This window comes from Ranitomeya imitator, chromosome 3 (assembly GCF_032444005.1).
Source record: "Ranitomeya imitator isolate aRanImi1 chromosome 3, aRanImi1.pri, whole genome shotgun sequence".
Taxonomy (NCBI): domain Eukaryota; kingdom Metazoa; phylum Chordata; class Amphibia; order Anura; family Dendrobatidae; genus Ranitomeya; species Ranitomeya imitator.
In genome coordinates this window covers 497530197-497554396 of record NC_091284.1, presented here as the reverse complement: position 1 = coordinate 497554396, position 24200 = coordinate 497530197, and the positions used below count along the sequence as shown (strand labels likewise).

General features: G+C 44.2%; 1 protein-coding gene across 1 annotated transcript; it reads left to right on the top strand.

Annotated features, from left to right (window-relative positions):
* The first annotated feature begins 6537 nt into the window (after nt 1–6537).
* On the top strand, nt 6538–22735 carry CHAMP1 (chromosome alignment maintaining phosphoprotein 1). The gene is made up of 2 exons (XM_069757648.1): nt 6538–6582; nt 19974–22735. Exon 2 carries the CDS (start codon nt 20024–20026, stop codon nt 21986–21988), a length of 1965 nt encoding a protein of 654 aa, XP_069613749.1. The 5' UTR covers nt 6538–6582; nt 19974–20023; the 3' UTR covers nt 21989–22735.
* The last annotated feature ends 1465 nt before the right edge of the window (nt 22736–24200 follow it).

Below are 24200 nucleotides of genomic sequence, written 5' to 3'. Positions count from 1 at the left end.
ATGGGGTCCATCATATACTGGAGCATTATATGCGGCCCATCATACTGTATGGAACATTATATGGGGCCCATTATGTATAGAGCAATATATGGGGCTCAATATACTGTATAGATCATTATATGGGGCTCATTATACTGTTTGGAGCATTATATGGGGCTTATTATTATTTACAGAGCATTATATGGGGCCCATTATACAGTACGGATCAATATATTGGGCTCATTATACTGTATGGAGCAATATATGTGGCCTATTATATACTGTATGGAACAACAAATGGGGCTCATTATACTGTATGGAACACTATATGCGGCCCGTTATACAGTATGGAGCAATATATGATGCTCATTATTTTGTATGGAGCAATATGTGAGGCCTATTACATGCTGTATGGAGCAACATATCGGGCTCATTCTGTATGAAGCATTATATGGGGCCCATTATACAGTATGGAGCAATATATGGGGCTCATTCTGTATGGAGCAATATATGGGGCCTATTATACACTGTATGGAGCAACATATGGGGCCTATTATATACTGTATGGAGCAACATATGGGGCTCATTATTCTGTATGGAGCAATATATGGGGCTTATTATTCTCTGTGGGGCCCATCCTATACTGTATGGAGCATTATCTGAGGTCCATTATATATGAAGCAATATATGGGGCCCATCATATATTGGAGCATTATATGCAGCCCATCATATACTGTATGGAGCATTATATGGGACCCATTATGTATGGAGCAATATATGGGGCTCATTTTACTGTATTGAGCAATATATGGGGTTCATTATTCTTTATGGAGCATTATATGGGGCTCATTATATTGTATGGAGCAATATATGGGGCCTATTATATACTGTATGGAGCAACATATAGGGCTCATTATTCTGCATTGAACATTATATGGGACCCATTATGTATGAAGTAATATATAAGGCTCGTTATACTGTATGGTGCAATATATGGGGCCTATTATATACTGTATGGAGCAACATATGGGGCTCATTATTCGGTATGGAGCAATATATGGGGCTCATTATACTCTGTGGGGCCCATCCTATACTGTATGGAGCTTTATATGAGGTCCATTATATATGGAGCAATATATTGGGCCCATAATATATTGGAGCATTCATATACTGTATAGAGCATTATATGAGACCCATTATGTATGGAGCAATATATGGGGCTCATTTTACTGTATGGTGCTCATTATATTGTTTGGAGCATTATAGGGGCTAATTATACTGTATGGAGCAATATATGGGGCCTATTACTGTATAGAGCAACACATGGGGCTCATTATTCAGTATTGAACATTATATGGGACCCATTATGTATGGAGTAATATATGGGGCTCATTATATGGTATGGTGCATTATATGGGGCTCATTATACTGTATGGAGCAATATATGGGGCTCATTATACTGTGGAGCATTATATGTGACTCATACTGAATGGAGCATTAAATGGGGCTTATTCTTTATGGAGCATTATATGGGGCTCATTATATATGGAGAAATATATGGAACCCATCATATACTGTATGGAACATTATATGGGACCTATTATGTATGGAGCAATATATGGGGCTCATTATACAGTATGGAGCAATATATTGGGCTCATACTGTATGGAGCAATATATGAGGCTCATTATACTTTATGGAGCACTATGTGGTGCCCATAATACTGTATGGAGGACTGTACTGTCCAGTTTATGACCTATTGTAGAATTTACAATAGATATCACTCATGTAATGTAAGTAGTAAGTGAAATCTTTGCCATTGTACTCTACCTATATTTCTCTGCCGTTCTGTGCATCATGAATTGTGGCATGTGTTCAAGGGACCCACTGAGACTCTTTCACCCATGGTCCACAATAACCTTGAGCCAGCCCTGGGGATGAGGGTGCCATGCATACCAGGATAGGGATGCGGGGACAAAATATACCAGGATGAGGGCCATGTATAGCAGGATGGTGATGAGGGGGCTATGTATACCTGGATTTGGGACATATATATACCAGGGTGGGGGGTAATTAGTACAGAATTTACCACATTTTTTACTTCAATTTTTTTCTATTTTGCGCCTCTAAAGCCTAGGTGTGTCTTATAGTCTGAAAAATGCGGTATGTATCAGTGTGCGAGTGAGTAGCCATAATACTGTAGGACTGCATTATATTCTATGAGGGGGGGTTGCATTACACTATATGAGGGCTGCATTGTATTCTATATGGGGGCTACATTCTATGAGGGAGGCTACTCCAACCCCTGCTATATCATTAAGCCGTGTACTACCTTATATTATACCCTGATATTAGCATGTTTTATCGCACAATTGGTGGCCTTGTATTTATTTCTATGTAGCTACATAGTGGGCCCTAAGAATTATTTTTTCTGGTGGGCCTAAGGTGTTCCACTCCGACGCTGTTCCCGTTTGAGTATATTTTGCTTAAAATCTCTTCTTTTGGGTTTGTAGATTTTTGTCAATGACACAGAATTTGAAAGAATTAGGATTTCATTGGTGTATTTGGGAGTAGTGTCTGGAGATTGCTGAAATGTTAACTGCATTGACATTAACGGCATCCGATAAATGCTTTCTGACACGTTTCTTAAGGGGTCCGATTCCGCAACCTGTATATTGTTTATTGCACTCCCCACATTCAATAAGATAACTCACCTCTGTTGCATTACAATTGATAAAAATTTTTATTGTAAAATCTTAATTAGTAGTATCAGATTTAAATCTATTTTTGCCGTTTTCGGCATCCTAGACTGGGACTGCTTGGTGAGGATTGCTCTGACTCCACAAGGTGCTTCTGGATGCAGTGAGCTGACTTTCAGTTTCCTCCTTTTATTCTATGCAGGAATGTTGTGCCAAACCCAAAGAGAGAAAACCCAGACATATGTTTTGGCATACCGCCTTCTTCTGGAGGTGCACCACCTTTTGTTTTCCCACCATTTTACATGTTTTATCCATTTTGTGATTACATTATTAATACAATTTGATATTTGATTTATAAAATATATAGCTCTCTTGTATACGTTATTTTATATGATTCATGTTGTTTTGTGTATTGGACTCTTTATTTTGTCCATGCGAAATACTTAGGGTATGTGTACAGATTGCAGATTTGGCTTCGGATCCGCAGCGGATTTGGCTCTGCGAATCTGCAGCAGTTTTCCATGCGGTGTACAGTACCATGTAAGCCTATGGAAAAACAATTCGTTGTGCCCATGCTGCGGAAAATTCCGCGCAGAAACGCTGCAGTTTATTTTCCGCAGCAGGTCAATTCTTTGTGCGGAATTACACCTTTTTATACCTATTCCATTATAGGAATCCGCAGGTGTAAAACCACAGGCGAGTCGTTTTACCTGCGGATTCTGCGGAAAAATCAGCAATGGAATCTGCAATGTGGGCACATACTAATCTGACACGTCCATTTATGGTACTCTTAGATTTTGTGATACGACTGTAGACATAGTTGCTAATTAAAACAGTGCTGTACCAGAAGGCCATTGTGGAAAATATGTTGAAAAAGTTCATCAGATAACGCTAGCTGGAGTGGGACAGCTTTCTTGCCCAACTAAGGAGGAGAGGTGAGTGAGACACACACCAGGTACAGCAGAGGCAGATGTACACTGTCAAAGGCTTGGGACAGTTTCATGACATCCTCAAAACGTCTAGATTGGGTATTTTTGACAAGGAGGGAAAGTTATTAAAGATGGTCAAGACAAACCAGCGTACTCCAATTCTTCTGCGAACTTCAGTCATTGGGTTTCATAGCTGGGCACCTGGCAGGAGCTGCCCCTTTATATTGTGCTGCCCTGCCGCTAGTGTCTTGTCTGAACAGTTTTTAGAGCTGCAAGGGATGTGGGGAAGGGGGGGTGAGGGGTGTCATAACAGACAGGTGCTTTTGCCTGTCAAAACAAAATGCTGACCGTCTCACTCTGATAAAAAAATGAACAAAGTCTGGATTAGCCCAGACTTTTCCACACCACCAGATGACAGCAGCACATGAAATGTTTTTAATCTTCAATATTTGAATGCAGCCCTCCAGTTGTTGACTTCAGGGATATATGGATGACCCTCCCTGTAATTTTGTTCTTGTTTTGCACTGTGTACAAAGTCTTTATGAGTGTAGAAGTACAACTACACTGTCTTAATTTATTTATGAGGTACTCCAGTTTGTGCCCTCAAGGGTCTATGGGTGACCCTGCTTGAAATTTTTGGTAGGCTTTGGACTGTGTGCAGAGCTTTTATGAGTGTAGCAGTACCACAACTACACTTTGTTCACAATATTTGAATGAGGCACTCCAGTTTGTTCCTACAGGGGTATATGGCTGACCCTGCTTGTAATTTGTGGCAGGCTTTTCACTTCATGCATAGCCTTTATGAGTTTAGAAATACCACTAGATGACAATTTGAATAGACTGTGTATGAGGCCCTCATATATGTCTAATACAGGGTGCATCGGAGTCCATCTTCCATCAATTTTTTGGCAGTTTTTGCTTCCTTCCTAAATTACACTGAAATTTCCTTTTTTTTTTTTTAGAAAGTATTTCAATTTTGGTTTACTTAAAGGGACACTCTCACCTGAATTTGGAGGGAACAATCTTCAGCCATGGAGGCGGGGTTTTTGATTCACCCTTTCCTTACCCGCTGGCTGCATGCTGGCTGCAATATTGGATTGAAGTTCATTCTCTGTCCTCCGTAGTACATGCCTGCACAAGGCAAGATTACCTTGTGCAGGCGTGTACTATGGAGGACAGAGAATGAACTTCAATCCAATATTGCAGCCAGCATGCAGCCAGCGGGTAAGGAAAGGGTGAATCAAAAACCCCGCCTCCATGGCTGAAGATTGTTCCCTCCAAATTCAGGTGACAGTGTCCCTTTAAGTTTTTCTTTATAAACAAGTCATTATACAGGAAAGAATGTTTCTTCACTTTTTTCCCTGTAAACTCCAATTTCTCTTCGATTTTGAATGCTTTATTGTCAATCCTTAAATAATTAATTAGAGTAAAAGTGTGACACAATTGTTCTCAGCAGCGATTTGGGAGTCAGAGATGCTCCCAGGGGTCTTCCCGATACTGTCCTCCTTACGATAAGCACTTTTTCCATCCATTTCAACATTTTTACTACTGCCCAAACCTCCTTGTAAGTTCTGCTGGAAAATGCTTGGATTTCCCATTGACTCCCATTATACCAGTTACTTGAAACGATCATTAGGAATTGCTCCGTTTGAGTAACAAGCATTTTAGCGATTGCTCAACCCTATATGCCACCATTAAACAGAAACACCCATTAGCAGTAAACCAAAACTATTTTTTTTACAAACATTGAATAAGCAAATTAAAAAGGGGCTAGCAAGCAGTAATTTCTAAAGAAAGCAACACTGCTGTTGCATCACTACACATAGGCGTGAAATACTGAGCACTTACATTCCCTGGTTACTGTACAGTGCTCCCAAGAAAGTTAAAAAATATAATTTTGTACGGGTTGTGAAACATGTCATTCGATGCCTTTTGTATTCACATGTATGCAAACAAGACAGGTAATGGCAGCGCACTTCTAGTGTAAAAAGCGTAGGGTGGTTATAATCTGTTTACCTGCTACATGAGTTAACCCCTTCACAACATATGGCATAGCAGTGCGTCATATCTTGCAGGTACTTCCCACAAATGGATGTACTGATACGTCATTGCGATTGAGGGAGCACAGGAGCTGAGTTACCACCTCTGTTTAACCCTCTAAATCCTGCTATCAATATGGATCACAGCATTTAGAAGGCATCACCTGATTGGCACCCCCGTGCAATAATCATAGTGGTGGTTGTTATGGCAGTCAGATATCAAATAATGACCTCTGGGTATCCAGGTATGGTGTCCTGTTAGACCATGTCAGGTTCATGGTCTAAAAGGCCTTATGTCAGTGTACCACTGACAGGTGTAAGGAGCTGCAATACATGTGTACTGTCTACAATGCATTATACAAGTGATCAGAGTAATAAAAGTTAAAGTTACATAGAGGGATGGAGTAAGAAAGAAAAAAAAAAGGTGGAATCGATAAAAATTATTACGCCAATAAATATATATAACCACATCTGGAATGGCAGTACCTGTAAGACTGTCACACTAGTTAATCCCTACAGTGAACACCCTTGCTGCGGTTTTGTTTATTTGCACACACACTTGGTAACCAACAATATAGTTGTAAACACTATAATAAAGCCGTATACTGTGTCAGAACACTGCGCTGCGTCCTCCTGAGGAAACCTCTTGTTCCCGAATCCGTCAGTTCTGTACGTGCAGCATTAGTTACCTCAGACATGAAGCCTGACAGATATCATGGCTGCCACTCTCCTCTGACGAGGGCGGGCCTGCCCACAACACACCGCCCGCGGGCACTACACACAACGCACGACTTTTTTCATCTCACACTCAGCCTTTCACCGCCTAGAAGCGTGCCATGCGTGATGACGTCACTTGCTTGCTTCTGATTGGCTCCGTAATCCGTCGCCATTGAATGACGTAATGTAGAAAGGGGCGGCAGCCGGCGGCGTGTGCAGGTGAGCGCGGTGCTTGTAGTGAGATGTGGGCAGGTGTCCGGCGGCGGGATTATACCGGCAGTGTGTGGCGGCCGTGCTCCCTTACAGCCGGGGCGCTGACCTTCTGTGTGGGAGTCTCCGTCTGCGCAGCGAGCGCTGGGGAAGCCGTCATTACATCTACGTGTGATTCGTGTTTATTCAGTGTCGGCCTGGGGGAGGAATGGCGGGCTGCGCAGTTAGTGAGACGTGGAGCAGGTGTTGGCCAGTGGCAGTGGCCACGCCACATACAGGGGCAATGCAGCACTATAGGGTGGTGCTATAGTTTGTGGTGTGTGCGAGGGATGGTGCTGCTCCCAACACCAGCAGCGTGCCCTGTAATCACTGAGCAGCAGCAGTGTGCCCTATAATCACTGAGCAGCAGCAGTGTGCCCTATAATCACTGAGCAGCAGCAGTGTGCCCTATAGTCACTATGAACAGCAGCAGCGTGCACTATAATCACTATGAACAGCAGCAGTGTGCCCTATAGTCACTATGAACAGCAGCAGCGTGCACTATAATCACTATGAACAGCAGCAGTGTGCCCTATAGTCACTATGAGCAGCAGCAGTGTGCCCTATAATCACTATGAGCAGCAGCAGTGTGCCCTATAATCACTATGAGCAGCAGCAGTGTGCCCTATAATCACTATGAGCAGCAGCAGCAGCGTGCCTTATAATCACTATGAGCAGCAGCAGTGTGCCCTATAATCACTATGAGCAGCAGCAGTGTGCACTATAATCACTATGAGCAGCAGCAGTGTGCCCTATAATCACTATGAGCAGCAGCAGTGTGCCCTATAATCACTATGAGCAGCAGCGTGCCTTATAATCACTATGAGCAGCAGCAGTGTGCCCTATAATCACTATGAGCAGCAGCAGTGTGCCCTATAATCACTATGAGCAGCAGCAGCGTGCCTTATAATCACTATGAGCAGCAGGAGTGTGCCCTATAATCACTATGAGCAGCAGCAGTGTGCCCTATAGTCACTATGAGCAGCAGCAGTGTGCCCTATAATCACTATGAGCAGCAGCAGTGTGCCCTATAGTCACTATGAACAGCAGCAGCGTGCACTATAATCACTATGAACAGCAGCAGTGTGCCCTATAGTCACTATGAACAGCAGCAGCGTGCACTATAATCACTATGAACAGCAGCAGTGTGCCCTATAGTCACTATGAACAGCAGCAGCGTGCCCTATAATCACTATGAGCAGCAGCAGCGTGCCCTGTAATCACTGAGCAGCAGCAGTGTGCCCTATAATCACTGAGCAGCAGCAGTGTGCCCTATAATCACTGAGCAGCAGCAGTGTGCCCTATAGTCACTATGAACAGCAGCAGCGTGCACTATAATCACTATGAACAGCAGCAGTGTGCCCTATAGTCACTATGAACAGCAGCAGCGTGCACTATAATCACTATGAACAGCAGCAGTGTGCCCTATAGTCACTATGAGCAGCAGCAGTGTGCCCTATAATCACTATGAGCAGCAGCAGTGTGCCCTATAATCACTATGAGCAGCAGCAGTGTGCCCTATAATCACTATGAGCAGCAGCAGCAGCGTGCCTTATAATCACTATGAGCAGCAGCAGTGTGCCCTATAATCACTATGAGCAGCAGCAGTGTGCACTATAATCACTATGAGCAGCAGCAGTGTGCCCTATAATCACTATGAGCAGCAGCAGTGTGCCCTATAATCACTATGAGCAGCAGCGTGCCTTATAATCACTATGAGCAGCAGCAGTGTGCCCTATAATCACTATGAGCAGCAGCAGTGTGCCCTATAATCACTATGAGCAGCAGCAGCGTGCCTTATAATCACTATGAGCAGCAGGAGTGTGCCCTATAATCACTATGAGCAGCAGCAGTGTGCCCTATAGTCACTATGAGCAGCAGCAGTGTGCCCTATAATCACTATGAGCAGCAGCAGTGTGCCCTATAGTCACTATGAACAGCAGCAGCGTGCACTATAATCACTATGAACAGCAGCAGTGTGCCCTATAGTCACTATGAACAGCAGCAGCGTGCACTATAATCACTATGAACAGCAGCAGTGTGCCCTATAGTCACTATGAACAGCAGCAGCGTGCCCTATAATCACTATGAGCAGCAGCAGTGTGCCCTATAATCACTATGAGCAGCAGCAGTGTGCCCTATAATCACTATGAGCAGCAGCAGCAGCGTGCCTTATAATCACTGAGCAGCAGCAGTGTGCCCTATAATCACTATGAGCAGCAGCAGCGTGCCCTATAATCACTATGAGCAGCAGCAGCGTGCCTTATAATCACTATGAGCAGCAGCAGTGTGCCCTATAATCACTATGAGCAGCAGCAGTGTGCCCTATAATCACTGAGCAGCAGCAGTGTGCCCTATAATCACTATGAACAGCAGCAGCGTGCCCTATAGTCACTATGAACAGCAGCAGCGTGCACTATAATCACTATGAACAGCAGCAGCGTGCCCTATAGTCACTATGAGCAGCAGCAGTGTGCCCTATAATCACTGAGCAGCAGCAGTGTGCCCTATAGTCACTATGAACAGCAGCAGCGTGCACTATAATCACTATGAACAGCAGCAGTGTGCCCTATAGTCACTATGAGCAGCAGCAGTGTGCCCTATAATCACTATGAGCAGCAGCAGTGTGCCCTATAATCACTGAGCAGCAGCAGTGTGCCCTATAATCACTATGAACAGCATCAGCGTGCCCTATAATCACTATGAGCAGCAGCAGCGTGCCTTATAATCACTATGAGCAGCAGCAGTGTGCCCTATAATCACTATGAGCAGCAGCAGCGTGCCCTATAATCACTATGAGCAGCAGCAGCGTGCCCTATAATCACTATGAGCAGCAGCAGTGTGCCCTATAATCACTATGAGCAGCAGCAGTGTGCCCTATAATCACTATGAGCAGCAGCAGCGTGCCCTATAATCACTACGAGCAGCAGCAGCGTGCCCTATAATCACTACGAGCAGCAGCAGCGTGCCCTATAGTCACTATGAGCAGCAGCAGCGTGCCCTATAATCACTATGAACAGCATCAGCGTGCCCTATAGTCACTATGAGCAGCAGCGTGCCCTATAATCACTGAGCAACAGCAGTGTGCACTATAATCACTATGAGCAGCAGCAGTGTGCCCTATAATCACTATGAGCAGCAGCAGTGTGCCCTATAATCACTATGAGCAGCAGCAGCGTGCCTTATAATCACTATGAGCAGCAGCGTGCCCTATAATCACTATGAGCAGCAGCAGTGTGCCCTATAATCACTATGAGCAGCAGCGTGCCCTGTAATCACTGAGCAGCAGCAGTGTGCCCTATAATCACTATGAGCAGCAGCAGTGTGCCCTATAATCACTATGAGCAGCAGCAGTGTGCACTATAATCACTGAGCAACAGCAGTGTGCCCTATAATCACTGAGCAACAGCAGTGTGCCCTATAATCGCTGAGCAACAGCAGTGTGCCCTATAATCGCTGAGCAACAGCAGCGTGCCCTATAATCACTATGAGCAGCAGCGTGCGCTATAATCACTATGAGCAGCAGCGTGCCCTATAGTCACTATGAGCAGCAGCGTGCCCTATAATCACTGAGCAACAGCAGTGTGCACTATAATCACTGAGCAACAGCAGTGTGCCCTATAATCACTGAGCAACAGCAGTGTGTCCTATAATCACTGAGCAACAGCAGTGTGCACTATAATCACTGAGTAACAGCAGTGTGCCCTATAATCACTATGAGCAGCAGCAGCGTGCCCTATAATCACTATGAGCAGCAGCAGCGTGCCCTATAGTCACTATGAGCAGCAGCAGCGTGCCCTATAATCACTGAGCCAACAGCAGTGTGCCCTATAATCACTGAGCAACAGCAGTGTGTCCTATAATCACTGAGCAACAGCAGTGTGCACTATAATCACTGAGTAACAGCAGTGTGCCCTATAGTCACTATGAACAGCAGCAGCGTGCACTATAATCACTATGAACAGCAGCAGTGTGCCCTATAGTCACTATGAGCAGCAGCAGTGTGCCCTATAATCACTATGAGCAGCAGCAGTGTGCCCTATAATCACTATGAGCAGCAGCAGTGTGCCCTATAATCACTATGAGCAGCAGCAGCAGCGTGCCTTATAATCACTATGAGCAGCAGCAGTGTGCCCTATAATCACTATGAGCAGCAGCAGTGTGCACTATAATCACTATGAGCAGCAGCAGTGTGCCCTATAATCACTATGAGCAGCAGCAGTGTGCCCTATAATCACTATGAGCAGCAGCGTGCCTTATAATCACTATGAGCAGCAGCAGTGTGCCCTATAATCACTATGAGCAGCAGCAGTGTGCCCTATAATCACTATGAGCAGCAGCAGCGTGCCTTATAATCACTATGAGCAGCAGGAGTGTGCCCTATAATCACTATGAGCAGCAGCAGTGTGCCCTATAGTCACTATGAGCAGCAGCAGTGTGCCCTATAATCACTATGAGCAGCAGCAGTGTGCCCTATAGTCACTATGAACAGCAGCAGCGTGCACTATAATCACTATGAACAGCAGCAGTGTGCCCTATAGTCACTATGAACAGCAGCAGCGTGCACTATAATCACTATGAACAGCAGCAGTGTGCCCTATAGTCACTATGAACAGCAGCAGCGTGCCCTATAATCACTATGAGCAGCAGCAGTGTGCCCTATAATCACTATGAGCAGCAGCAGTGTGCCCTATAATCACTATGAGCAGCAGCAGCAGCGTGCCTTATAATCACTGAGCAGCAGCAGTGTGCCCTATAATCACTATGAGCAGCAGCAGCGTGCCCTATAATCACTATGAGCAGCAGCAGCGTGCCTTATAATCACTATGAGCAGCAGCAGTGTGCCCTATAATCACTATGAGCAGCAGCAGTGTGCCCTATAATCACTGAGCAGCAGCAGTGTGCCCTATAATCACTATGAACAGCAGCAGCGTGCCCTATAGTCACTATGAACAGCAGCAGCGTGCACTATAATCACTATGAACAGCAGCAGCGTGCCCTATAGTCACTATGAGCAGCAGCAGTGTGCCCTATAATCACTGAGCAGCAGCAGTGTGCCCTATAGTCACTATGAACAGCAGCAGCGTGCACTATAATCACTATGAACAGCAGCAGTGTGCCCTATAGTCACTATGAGCAGCAGCAGTGTGCCCTATAATCACTATGAGCAGCAGCAGTGTGCCCTATAATCACTGAGCAGCAGCAGTGTGCCCTATAATCACTATGAACAGCATCAGCGTGCCCTATAATCACTATGAGCAGCAGCAGCGTGCCTTATAATCACTATGAGCAGCAGCAGTGTGCCCTATAATCACTATGAGCAGCAGCAGCGTGCCCTATAATCACTATGAGCAGCAGCAGCGTGCCCTATAATCACTATGAGCAGCAGCAGTGTGCCCTATAATCACTATGAGCAGCAGCAGTGTGCCCTATAATCACTATGAGCAGCAGCAGTGTGCCCTATAATCACTACGAGCAGCAGCAGCGTGCCCTATAATCACTACGAGCAGCAGCAGCGTGCCCTATAGTCACTATGAGCAGCAGCAGCGTGCCCTATAATCACTATGAACAGCATCAGCGTGCCCTATAGTCACTATGAGCAGCAGCGTGCCCTATAATCACTGAGCAACAGCAGTGTGCACTATAATCACTATGAGCAGCAGCAGTGTGCCCTATAATCACTATGAGCAGCAGCAGTGTGCCCTATAATCACTATGAGCAGCAGCAGCGTGCCTTATAATCACTATGAGCAGCAGCGTGCCCTATAATCACTATGAGCAGCAGCAGTGTGCCCTATAATCACTATGAGCAGCAGCGTGCCCTGTAATCACTGAGCAGCAGCAGTGTGCCCTATAATCACTATGAGCAGCAGCAGTGTGCCCTATAATCACTATGAGCAGCAGCAGTGTGCACTATAATCACTGAGCAACAGCAGTGTGCCCTATAATCACTGAGCAACAGCAGTGTGCCCTATAATCGCTGAGCAACAGCAGTGTGCCCTATAATCGCTGAGCAACAGCAGCGTGCCCTATAATCACTATGAGCAGCAGCGTGCGCTATAATCACTATGAGCAGCAGCGTGCCCTATAGTCACTATGAGCAGCAGCGTGCCCTATAATCACTGAGCAACAGCAGTGTGCACTATAATCACTGAGCAACAGCAGTGTGCCCTATAATCACTGAGCAACAGCAGTGTGTCCTATAATCACTGAGCAACAGCAGTGTGCACTATAATCACTGAGTAACAGCAGTGTGCCCTATAATCACTATGAGCAGCAGCAGCGTGCCCTATAATCACTATGAGCAGCAGCAGCGTGCCCTATAGTCACTATGAGCAGCAGCAGCGTGCCCTATAATCACTGAGCCAACAGCAGTGTGCCCTATAATCACTGAGCAACAGCAGTGTGCCCTATAATCACTGAGCAACAGCAGTGTGCACTATAATCACTGAGCAACAGCAGCGTGCCCTATAATCACTATGAGCAACAGCAGCATGCCTTATAATCACTATGAGAAGCAGCAGTGTGCCCTATAATCACTATGAGCAGCAGCGTGCCCTATAGTCACTATGAGCAGCAGCAGTGTGCACTATAATCACTGAGCAACAGCAGTGTGCCCTATAATCACTATGAGCAGCAGCAGCGTGCCCTATAATCACTATGAGCAGCAGCAGTGTGCCCTATAATCACTGAGCAACAGCAGTGTGCCCTATAATCACTATGAGCAGCAGCAGCATGCCTTATAATCACTATGAGCAGCAGCAGTGTGCCCTATAATCACTATGAGCAGCAGCGTGCCCTATAGTCACTATGAGCAGCAGCAGTGTGCACTATAATCACTGAGCAACAGCAGTGTGCCCTATAATCACTATGAGCAGCAGCAGCGTGCCCTATAATCACTATGAGCAGCAGCAGTGTGCACTATAATCACTGAGCAACAGCAGTGTGCCCTATAATCACTATGAGCAGCAGCATGCCTTATAATCACTATGAGCAGCAGCAGTGTGCCCTATAATCACTGACCAGCAGCAGTGTGCCCTATAATCACTATGAACAGCAGCAGCGTGCCCTATAGTCACTATGAGCAGCAGCAGTGTGCCCTATAATCACTATGAGCAGCAGCAGTGTGCCCTATAATCACTATGAGCAGCAGCAGTGTGCCCTATAATCACTATGAGCAGCAGCAGTGTGCCCTATAATCACTATGAGCAGCAGCAGTGTGCCCTATAATCACTACGAGCAGCAGCAGCGTGCCCTATAGTCACTATGAGCAGCAGCAGCGTGCCCTATAATCACTATGAGCAGCAGCAGCGTGCCCTATAGTCACTATGAGCAGCAGCAGTGTGCCCTATAATCACTATGAGCAGCAGCAGCGTGCCTTATAATCACTGAGCAGCAGCAACATGCCCTATAATCACTATGAGCAGCAGCGTGCCCTATAATCACTATGAGCAGCAGCGTGCACTATAATCACTATGAGCAGCAGCATGCCTTATAATCACTATGAGCAGCAGCAGCGTGCCCTATAATCACTATGAGCAGCAGCGTGCACTATAATCACTATGAGCAGCAGCGTGCCTTATAATCACTGTGAGCAGCAGCAGCGTGCCCTATAATCACTATGAGCAGCAGCAGCGTGCCCTATAATCACTATGAGCAGCAGCAGCATGCCTTTTAATCACTATGAGCAGCAGCAGTGTGCCCTATAATCACTATGAGCAGCAGCGTGCCCTATAGTCACTATGAGCAGCAGCAGCATGCCTTATAATCACTATGAGCAGCAGCAGCGTGCCCTATAATCACTATGAGCAGCAGCGTGCACTATAATCACTATGAGCAGCAGCAGCAGTGTGCCTTATAATCACTGTGAGCAGCAGCAGCGTGCCCTATAATCACTATGAGCAGCAGCAGCGTGCCTTATAATCACTATGAGCAGCAGCAGTGTGCCCTATAATCACTATGAGCAGCAGCAGCGTGCCCGATAATCACTATGAGCAGCAGCAGTGTGCCCTATAATCACCACGAGCAGTAGCAGTGTGCCCTATAATCACTACGAGCAGCAGCGTGCCCTATAATCACTACGAGCAGCAGCAGTGTGCCCTATAATCACTACGAGCAGCAGCAGCGTGCCCTATAATCACTATGAGCAGCAGCAGCGTGCCCTATAATCACTATGAGCAGCAGCAGTGTGCCCTATAATCACTAGGAGCAGCAGCAGCGTGCCTTATAATCACTATGAGCAGCAGCAACATGCCCTATAATCACTATGAGCAGCAGCAGCGTGCCCTATAATCACTATGAGCATCAGCAGCGTACCCCATAATCACTATGAGCAGCAGCAGCGTGCGCTATAATCACTATGAGCAGCAGCGTGCACTATAATCACTATGAGCAGCAGCGTGCACTATAATCACTATGAGCAGCAGCAGCGTGCCCTATAATCACTATGAGCAGCAGCGTGCACTATAATCACTATGAACAGCAGCGTGCCTTATAATCACTGTGAGCAGCAGCAGCGTGCCCTATAATCACTATGAGCAGCAGCAGCGTGCCCTAATCAGTATGAGCAGCAGCAGTGTGCCCTATAATCACTATGAGCAGCAGCAGCGTGTCCTATTATCACTATGAGCAGCAGCAGCGTGCCTTATAATCACTATGAGCAGCAGCAGCGTGCCTTATAATCACTATGAGCAGCAGCAGCATGCCTTACAATCACTATAAGCAGCAGCAGCGTACCTTACAATCACTATGAGCAGCAGCACCGTGCCCTATAATCACTATGAGCAGCAGCATGCCCTATAATCACTATGAGCAGCAGCGTGCCTTATAATCACTATGAGCAGCAGCAACTTGCCCTATAATCACTATGAGCAGCAGCAGCGTGCCCTGTAATCACTGAGCAGCAGCAGCGTGCCCTATAATCACTATGAGTAGCAGTGTGCCCTATAATCAATATGAGCAGCAGCAGTGTGCCCTATAATCAATATGAGCAGCAGCAACGTGCCCTATAATCACTATGAGCAGCAGCAGCAGCGTGCAGTGTCACCTAGTAACTTGCTAGACAAAATTGCATGGCATACCTGCTTACATTTGCCCTGTGTAGTCTAATACTGTGCTGCTGAAGATTGTCATGTGTATCAAGCTGTACTTAAAGTTGTGGTCTCCTAATGAATCGTGAACGTCTGATTCCAACTCATCCCCTCATCAAGACCAGAGAGAAAATTGCTGATCTTGATGCATTGAGGCCAAGTGTTTAAAGATATGTAGCCAGCTAACTGGAGCAGTGGCTACCGGTAGAAAATTTAGTTTTATGCTCCCTATAACTGCTTGCTTCCAGTCAGATCCTGAAGCTGAACATACCTTGCCTTTTTCATAGCAATGACTACAAATGATCTTGTAAGTAGATTTCAGTGAATTTCTTCGGGCCCCACTTATCTTGCAAGCTATAGCGCTTATCGAATAAGCTGAAAAGGGAACCCGGATACATGGAGTGCAGCGGCTGATCAGCGCATCGGCTGCATGTGTCGTGGCTGTGTCATAGTCACAGCACATGCATAGAGAGCCCAACACACAGGTAAGTGCTATAGCTTGCCGAATAAGCGGGGACCAGAAGAAATTCGCTCAACTCTACTTGTAAGCACTTCATTCCTTCCCTTGAGCCAGGCCACCACTGATAGAATGCAGCAGTGGCCAGTAACCCAGGCACTGAGCAGTAAATAAACATAAATTGCAAAGTGTTTTATTTTTCTAAGCACTTTGGAATAATACCCATTTATTCTTAGAGCAACTCTTCAAGTCCTTTTTAATACAGCAGCCATCACAATTTCAGGTGATTAATGACATTATGACATAGCTTTTCGCTTCTCTACATTGGTAATATGGATATTATCCAAAAGCGGATTTAAATCCAATTCACCGCACGAAGAGATCCATAAAGGTTAAAAATAACATATCTTTATTGATAATACAATATAAAAACACATATAAAAGACAAGACTTGATATACAAATAACAAAGTGTCCTATGGGGGAAGAGGCATTACCGCACTGGCCGCAAAATATATCACAAAATCAATCAATATCCCAGATACATAGACGAATGTAGCCACTGCTAAGGCTGCCACTTGATAACGTGGCACTGATACAGCAAGCACATAAGCCAGCGGAATGGAAATATTACCTGATGGTGTGGTGTGCCTCGATTCCCCCGTGCGCCCAAGCTTCTTCCGGGGGCGTGATTAGTGTGAGGACGTAACTGACCTTTTAAAGCACCCACCACCAATAGCGGTCCGGACAGATCAATAGGGGTGTGACCTCTATCAAATCGCCAAAGTCCCCCTTACACATCGGCGCATGCGGCCCTGGGTTGCTCCGGATGTAAATAAGAGCATTTCCGGGGCACGGAGCCACAGCCATGGAGCGCATGCGCACTGCCCAGGGGACAATGCATATTATTACGGAGAGGCATAACATCTAACTAGCTCCCGGGAGTATACGGGGCTATAACCGCAACTAGTGCTTGCGCACCGCTACCAAAATATACTAACAGTAGAACAAAAGGACCCACAGACAGCGATAGGCTCTAGTTAACCATGTGTGAAAAAATAAAAGAATGCGCAGATGTATACATAAATAAAATACTTTAAAAACCTTGTGCATGTATATTTAACAGATTGTCGCTATCATGGATTTAAAAGCCAGGGAAACTGCCTGGCTTATGTGCTTGCTGTATCAGTGATTGTGGGGAAGTCTGGTTATATAGCACAGTGTATGGTATGTGGACAAGGTTATTGCATTGGCACATGGGGCATTAGGACTCCACCTTGCATTTTCCCACCCTGAACTGTACCGTAGCCATTAGTATTGTTTACAGCCTTCCCACCACGTTATCAAGTGGCAGCCTTAGCAGTGGCTACATTCGTCTATATATCTGGGATTTTGATTGATTTTGTGATATATTTTGCGGCCAGTGCGGTAATGCCTCTTCCCCCATAGGACACTATGTATCAGGGGTACTCAAAAAGGGTGCTCCAGCCGGTATGAATCAGGAAGATCTGTCTGGTAGCAGTATATCTAATTTAATGTGAGCTACCCTTTATGGTCCACCTATTTGGTAGTACTATCCATCGTATCAATATATTATCTTCACCTACCGCCACAGGTGTCTATTGGTTTCCTTGTTCTTTTTGGGGTATAGGCATTCCCTAGCACAGTTGATCTCTGTATAGTGCTAGAGGACCCTTTAGATGCTGGGTAGAGGCTGTCACTAGTTGCTGCAGGGCACACTAGGGCCCCTAGGGACAGTCATCGTTGAGCTGGGGCGCCATTTCGTTCCCCCCTAGGGTGTCTACCTCCGCAGCCAGGTAGGGGTGTATATAGGTGCCTTGGCTAGGGTTATATAGCCTTCCCCATTAGTTCAATGGTGTTTTTATAGCACTTTTTGTATTTTTGGTTTGTGTTTTGTTTATTGGTCACTATTGGTTGGGTTCGTTGCCTTGTTTTTAAACAATAAAAGTGGTTTTATATATTTACTGAGGTTTACTTTATGATTTAAGCTGTATGTACCTCGTGCCGATATAATTCTTTGAGATTAGTATCCCTTTATCTCCACCCTCCTCTTGTTTGATGGACAGCTTTGGCTTCATAGGGCCAGAGAAAGGTGGAGATATATAGGAGCCAAGCAGGTGTTAAGCATCAAGTTCCCATTCTTGGTTGGTACAGTCATTCTGTGCTGACAGTCCCTTTACCTTTTCCTCCTTTCAGTCATAGAGGTGGGTCGGCGTGGCTTCAGTGACCGCTCAGTGCATACTGAGCGCCGGCCGTAAATGACTGACAGCCTGCTCTAATGCTGAGCTGGTTGCCAGTGCCAGGGCGTCCTTACAGCCGCCGCTCACTATGCACTGAGCGGTGACTGAAGCCACGCCGACCCACCTCTATGACTGAAAGCCCAATGCTGTCAGAAAGAAAAAGTTATTTTCCTCACAGTTATATGAAACTTGGCAGTCAGTAACCTAAAACCCCTTCTTAGCGGATTATAAGTCTAATTCATCAAAGCCTTCACTTCAGAATTCTGCCGTTGTCCTCTTTCCTGATGAAGGAGAGTTCAGACCAGCAGCACAACCATAAGGGAGCGGTCTCCAAAGCTGCCTCAGCACTGGAGGAGCTCAGGGACACTAAAGCTGGCTGGATCGTGCACTTCTGCTAGCTAACCAAGATAATGAGCGTTAAACAAGATAAATTTACATCTTTTTCCTGAGAGCAGAGTTTAAACAGGTTGACCATTACTTGGAAAATCAATTCTCAAATGTAACCAGGCTCCATGTCAAACAGAAACACCACACATCCTCGTGCTGGACTGCCGCTGTTCTAGCAATGTCCGTGCTGTGTTTTCTGCTGTTTGCGGACATTACGTCTTGTGAGTGCTGCAGCCTGTTAGTGATCGCTGAAGGGCTGCTGCATTCACACTTTGCATCTGGCAACTGAGTTTTGTCTGAGGGAATTGTGAGTGCTGCAGCCCAATGGCTGCTGCTGATGAACTACAACACTTATGTGACATAGCAGTATCATGCAAAAATACCGGAAGACACATTGCCGACATCGCTGTACTGGTGTTGGTCTGGCAGGTGAGTATATGATATTTTAAAAAAAGATTGGAGATGTATTCCAACTCACTGTGAATAATTTCCTTGCTGTTTGGTGCTCTGATAATGGTTCTGCTATGGCACGTGAGCATAAACAATAGAAAAGAGAATCCAGTTCTGACGAACAAGCAATCTTTATTAAAGTAAACGTGACAGAGGACATTTAGTAAGACTTCATGTCAATATAGCGCTACCATCGTGCTGGCACCAGTATATACGAAATCTACGTGGATATCGATGCCAACGTGATGGTAGCGCTATATTAACATGATGTCTGTCACATTTACATGAATATATGACTAGGATAGGACTAGTGGGATTTCGACATTAGGATATCTACTGATCCTGTGAATGATAGAGGCACAGCTCTGGTTCAGCTGTGGGTTTCCATCGCTGTTTTGACCTGCTTTGATGGCCTGGCCAAGCTTTGTGTAGGGGAACTGCAGCATGCCTCTTCAAGTGAAATGTGTCTTCTGCACTCCCAGGAGTGTGGCTATGTGTTAAAATGTGACATGATGCTATCCATCATTTCATTCCAAGTATCAACCCTCTAGGACCCCTACCACCTAGTGATATGCCATCACTTCTTAGGATGTGAACACCCTTTTAAATTGTGCTTTAATTGAAAATATATATATATATGCAGTATTGAAAGATAAGTTTAGTCAATTTTCATATGTACATAATTTTTTTTTTTCACTGATCCTTTTTTCTGTCTTTAGATTGTTCATACATCACTTGTGGATCATACATTGGTGTTGACAACTGAACAATGGAAGTTCTGCAAAAGCACAATGAGCTGGACTGCAACCGGTGCAGCTTTCATGGAACAGACTATAAAAGTGTACAGATCCACATGGGAACTATACATCCTGAATTTTGTGAAGAAATTGATACTGGCGGTTTGGGAAAACTAGTGTTTTACCAGAAAAGTGCAAGATTGTTTCACTGTCACAGATGTTTTTTCACAAGCAAAATGTTTTCCAGTGTATATTATCATATCTTGGGCCAGCACGCCGAACCTGACAAGCTGTTCAATAAATCAAAACCAATCAAAGAGCCTAAATCAGAGCAAGGTTTGTTACGGTGCGCAGAAAAAAATGATTCCGAACATATGGCCAGTGAAGATAAAAAATCTGTAGACGAAAAGTTAAAGTTGAAAGAAGTAAAATCTGAAGAAAATGACACACTTACTTCATGGCCAGAAAATGTATCTTGCCAGGTTACCCAAGATAATTCTGACATTGAATTTAAAAGCGGCAGTAGCAGCAGCAGCATCGAGAAGGCGAGGACCATCTTTCAAGAAGCAAAAGACTCTAGCTGTGATCCTGAATCCAGCAGCAGTAGTGATAACATAAGCACAGAGAAATCTGCACAGGCAAATGCTGTGGTTGAGTTTTCTGATAATGATATTGTTTCTTCTCCTTCTAAAGATATACCGGAGTTCTCAGATGAAGATGACGAACCCGCCCTGCCTGGTGGTATCCCACAGTTTTCTGATGATGAAACTGTAACTCAGTCAAAAGATGCTCAAGAGTCTTCAGAAGATGATGTGTTACATGACCAATCTAGAGGGATTGAGGATATTTCTGAAGATGAGATGCCCCTAGAAGAAAAACTTATAGAAAATATATCTGAAGATGAAAGTGCTCCAGCTCAGTCAAAGCTGGAAGATTCATCTGAGGAAGAGGACATGGTGACCCCAGCTAAAGAAATGATGGAGTTTTCTGATGATGACGAGGAAGAAAATTTAGCATTGTCAAAGGAAGACATGGAGTTTTCAGAAGAGGATGAGGAGGCAAATGATAAACCTAAAAATGTGGAAACAAATGCCTCTAAAAATGTCATGGACTTTTCTGAAGAAGAGGAAACCACAAATGCATCAAGAAATGTAATGGAGTTTTCGGAAGAGGAAGAAACCCCAGGTTTATCCAAGGAAATTATGGACTTTTCAGAAGATGACGATGATGATGCAGCTCCAACAGTGCCAAAGAGTATCATGGAGTTTTCAGAAGAAGAAGACATTTCTCCCCAATCAAAAGATATGCCCAAATATCTAGAGGGTAATTCAACGCCCACTCAGTCAAAAGACTTTGATTACGTTGAAGATGCTGATCTGTCTATATTAAAGGGTTCCTCACCATTTTCTGAAGATGGAGCACCAGATGAATTTACACCTATACTGCCAAAGGAATTGGCAAATAAATCTAAGAGTCTCGCTGGTACAGCACGCCTGTCTGGAACTGCAAATTTATCAGACTATTCAGGTACTCCATCATGGTCCAAAGATGGACTTGACACTTCAGACTCTGGCGACATCTCTCTCAGTGCTCCAGACACTTATGATGTATCAGATGATAAAGATAGTTTTCTGAAAGAAGAGGAAATATTAAAACACGTTACACGTATTAATGGAAAATTTCAATGCATGCTGTGTGATTATAGACCATTAAATAGGGGGCCTATTTTAAATCATTTGATCACCAAACATAACATGCCTAGTCCTTTTATATGTAAAATATGTGGTGAGTCATTTCCAGTGGAGACCCAGCTGAAAAATCATTCATCTGCCCACACAAAAGGTTTGTATAAATGTCAAAAATGTAATTTTCAAACCGATTATCCAAGGGGTTTCAAGAAACACCAGACACATTGTGAAAGGTTCCGCCACTACCGCAAGGGTAATGGAAATAAGCCTGTTGTGGATTTGCCAGAAGGAGAACCTGAGGAGCACTGACTGACTTTATTGAACTTGAGCTTGTGGACTCGTAAAGTTTCATTGTGCACTAGTAAATGTAGGTGCCCTAACATTGGATCATTTGTTTCTTCATCTCTTGGCTTAGACAACAAGACTTTTAGGTGGCACATATGGTACAAGTTAATATATGCTAAAATATTCCTAAAAGTCTTAACATCCTTCAAGCAGGTCATAACATTTATGAGCATTGAAGCCACCTACACCTTGATGAAGCAGAATGATTAACTATAGAACGGTGTTACTGCTGTCGTATTGGCTACCTCTTCTATAAATAGGCATGTAGCATATTGAAGATGTGTGTCGCTTCCTAGCTTAATGTTGTTGGAAAGAAATTATTTTCTCTAGTAGTTAAAGTTAAATTGTTTAATGCACTCTTGATCCTTCCAAACCCTTAATGGGCCTTATTTATAAAAGCTAAATCTGGTGGAATAAGTTTTCTACAACTATGATAATGTACAAGAATCACTTTACTATCGGAAAGACACATTCTTTTCAGTATTTTTCATTAGTAAGGCCCCCTTTACTGTGAACATTTCATGTGCAGTATTCTGTTGGTGTAGTTTCTGTTCACACAGTGCTATGTTTTCACTGATTTTACTATTTCTAAAATATCTTTGTTTTGGGGTTTTGTGTAGCTCATAAACTAACATAGTAGCTTGTTAGTATATTAGTGCATAGAGCATTGTTGAACTATGATTGTATCATAAAATTGTATTATTTAACTTATCCATGGTTTAGCATTCATTCCTGGTACACTTTTAAGCTGCGTTCACCCTTTTCTTTTTTGCACAGTGCAGTCTGCTATACATATTGTCTCTGTAAAAAGGACAGAAACCACATCAAGAATTTACATAAGGCATTAATCTTAAAAACTTCTCATTTTTGCATTGATAAGCCCCACGATTTTCTGCCTGTTCGTGCGTGTTTCATCGGATAGCACTCGGACCAATGTTATACTGTGAGGCAGTGCAGATCCTCTATCTTATCTACAGAACAAAACAAACGGTCTGTGGAAAAAAATTGCAGCATGCTATGAGTGGCTTCGGAATTTGAATCATGCACCCCCATATTAATCTATGAGTGCTTGTAAAACATCGGACTGCACTCGGATGTCATCCGTGCACAGCCCGACATCCTCAGACTCTATGGAGAGATTAAGTTCTTTTTCTTCTCCTCACTTCTGATACGATTTTTTCATGCGAGAGATTGTGATCACACTAATATGACACTTGAATCAAACGTTGATAGAATTTTATCCGAGTGACATAATCAATCCGATTCTCTCGCATGAGAGAAGAGTCGCTCATGGGACCCCGGCCTTAGGGTCAAGTCATAAAGAAAAGCATCGCATGAAATGTCATCTGGCACCTAGACTCGCCCAGCCACTTGATGCTTTGGACAGATGGGAAATAATCTGATTCAAAACATTCAGCATTTTCATAAAGCACCAAATGGAAAATACAACAAAAAGCCTATTCTGTGCACAGGAGCTTAAAGGGAATGTTTCATCAACATTACGTTTTCTATTGTTGAAAAAAAAAAAAAGTATGGCTGTGTGCACACGTTGCGTTTTTTTCGCGTTTCTTCCCGATAAAAACGCTATGAAACCGCAAAAAAAAAACGCTTACAATAAGCATCCCATCATTTAGAATGAATTCCGCATGTTTTGTGCACATGATGCGTTTTTTTCCGCGAAAAAAAACGCATCGTGGTAAAAACCGCAGCATGTTCATTAATTTTGCGTTTTTTTTGCGGATTTCCCACTGCAAAATGCATTGGTAAGTGTCCGGAAAAAAAACGTGTCAAAACCGCGGGAAAAACGCATGCGGTTTTCTTGCGGATTTCTTGCAGAAAATGTTCGGTTTTTCTCAGGAATTTTCTGCGAGAAATCCTGAATGTGTGCACATAGCCTATTAGTAATTTTGTTTTTTTTTTAAAAAAAAGTTTTTTTTTAATGGTATAAAATATGAAAACAATTTAAAGGTTTGAGTTTTTTCACTTTTAAACACTAGAGGGAGCAGCTGTTGAAATTTGCCACGAACACCTACTAGTTCACAGTACTGCTGCAATAAAAGTTGTCAGGATCTACTCCCATGTGGCTGATGTTACTCTCAGACTTTGTAAAAGGATAAGAAAGGAGAAAGCTTAGGATCACTGTGACCAGCCATTTTGTTGTGACTGCAAAGTGATA

Coding starts and splice junctions, on each gene's coding strand:
- CHAMP1 (XM_069757648.1), top strand. CDS start 20,024: ATGGAAGTTCTGCAAAAGCACAATGAGCTGGACTGCAACCGGTGCAGC.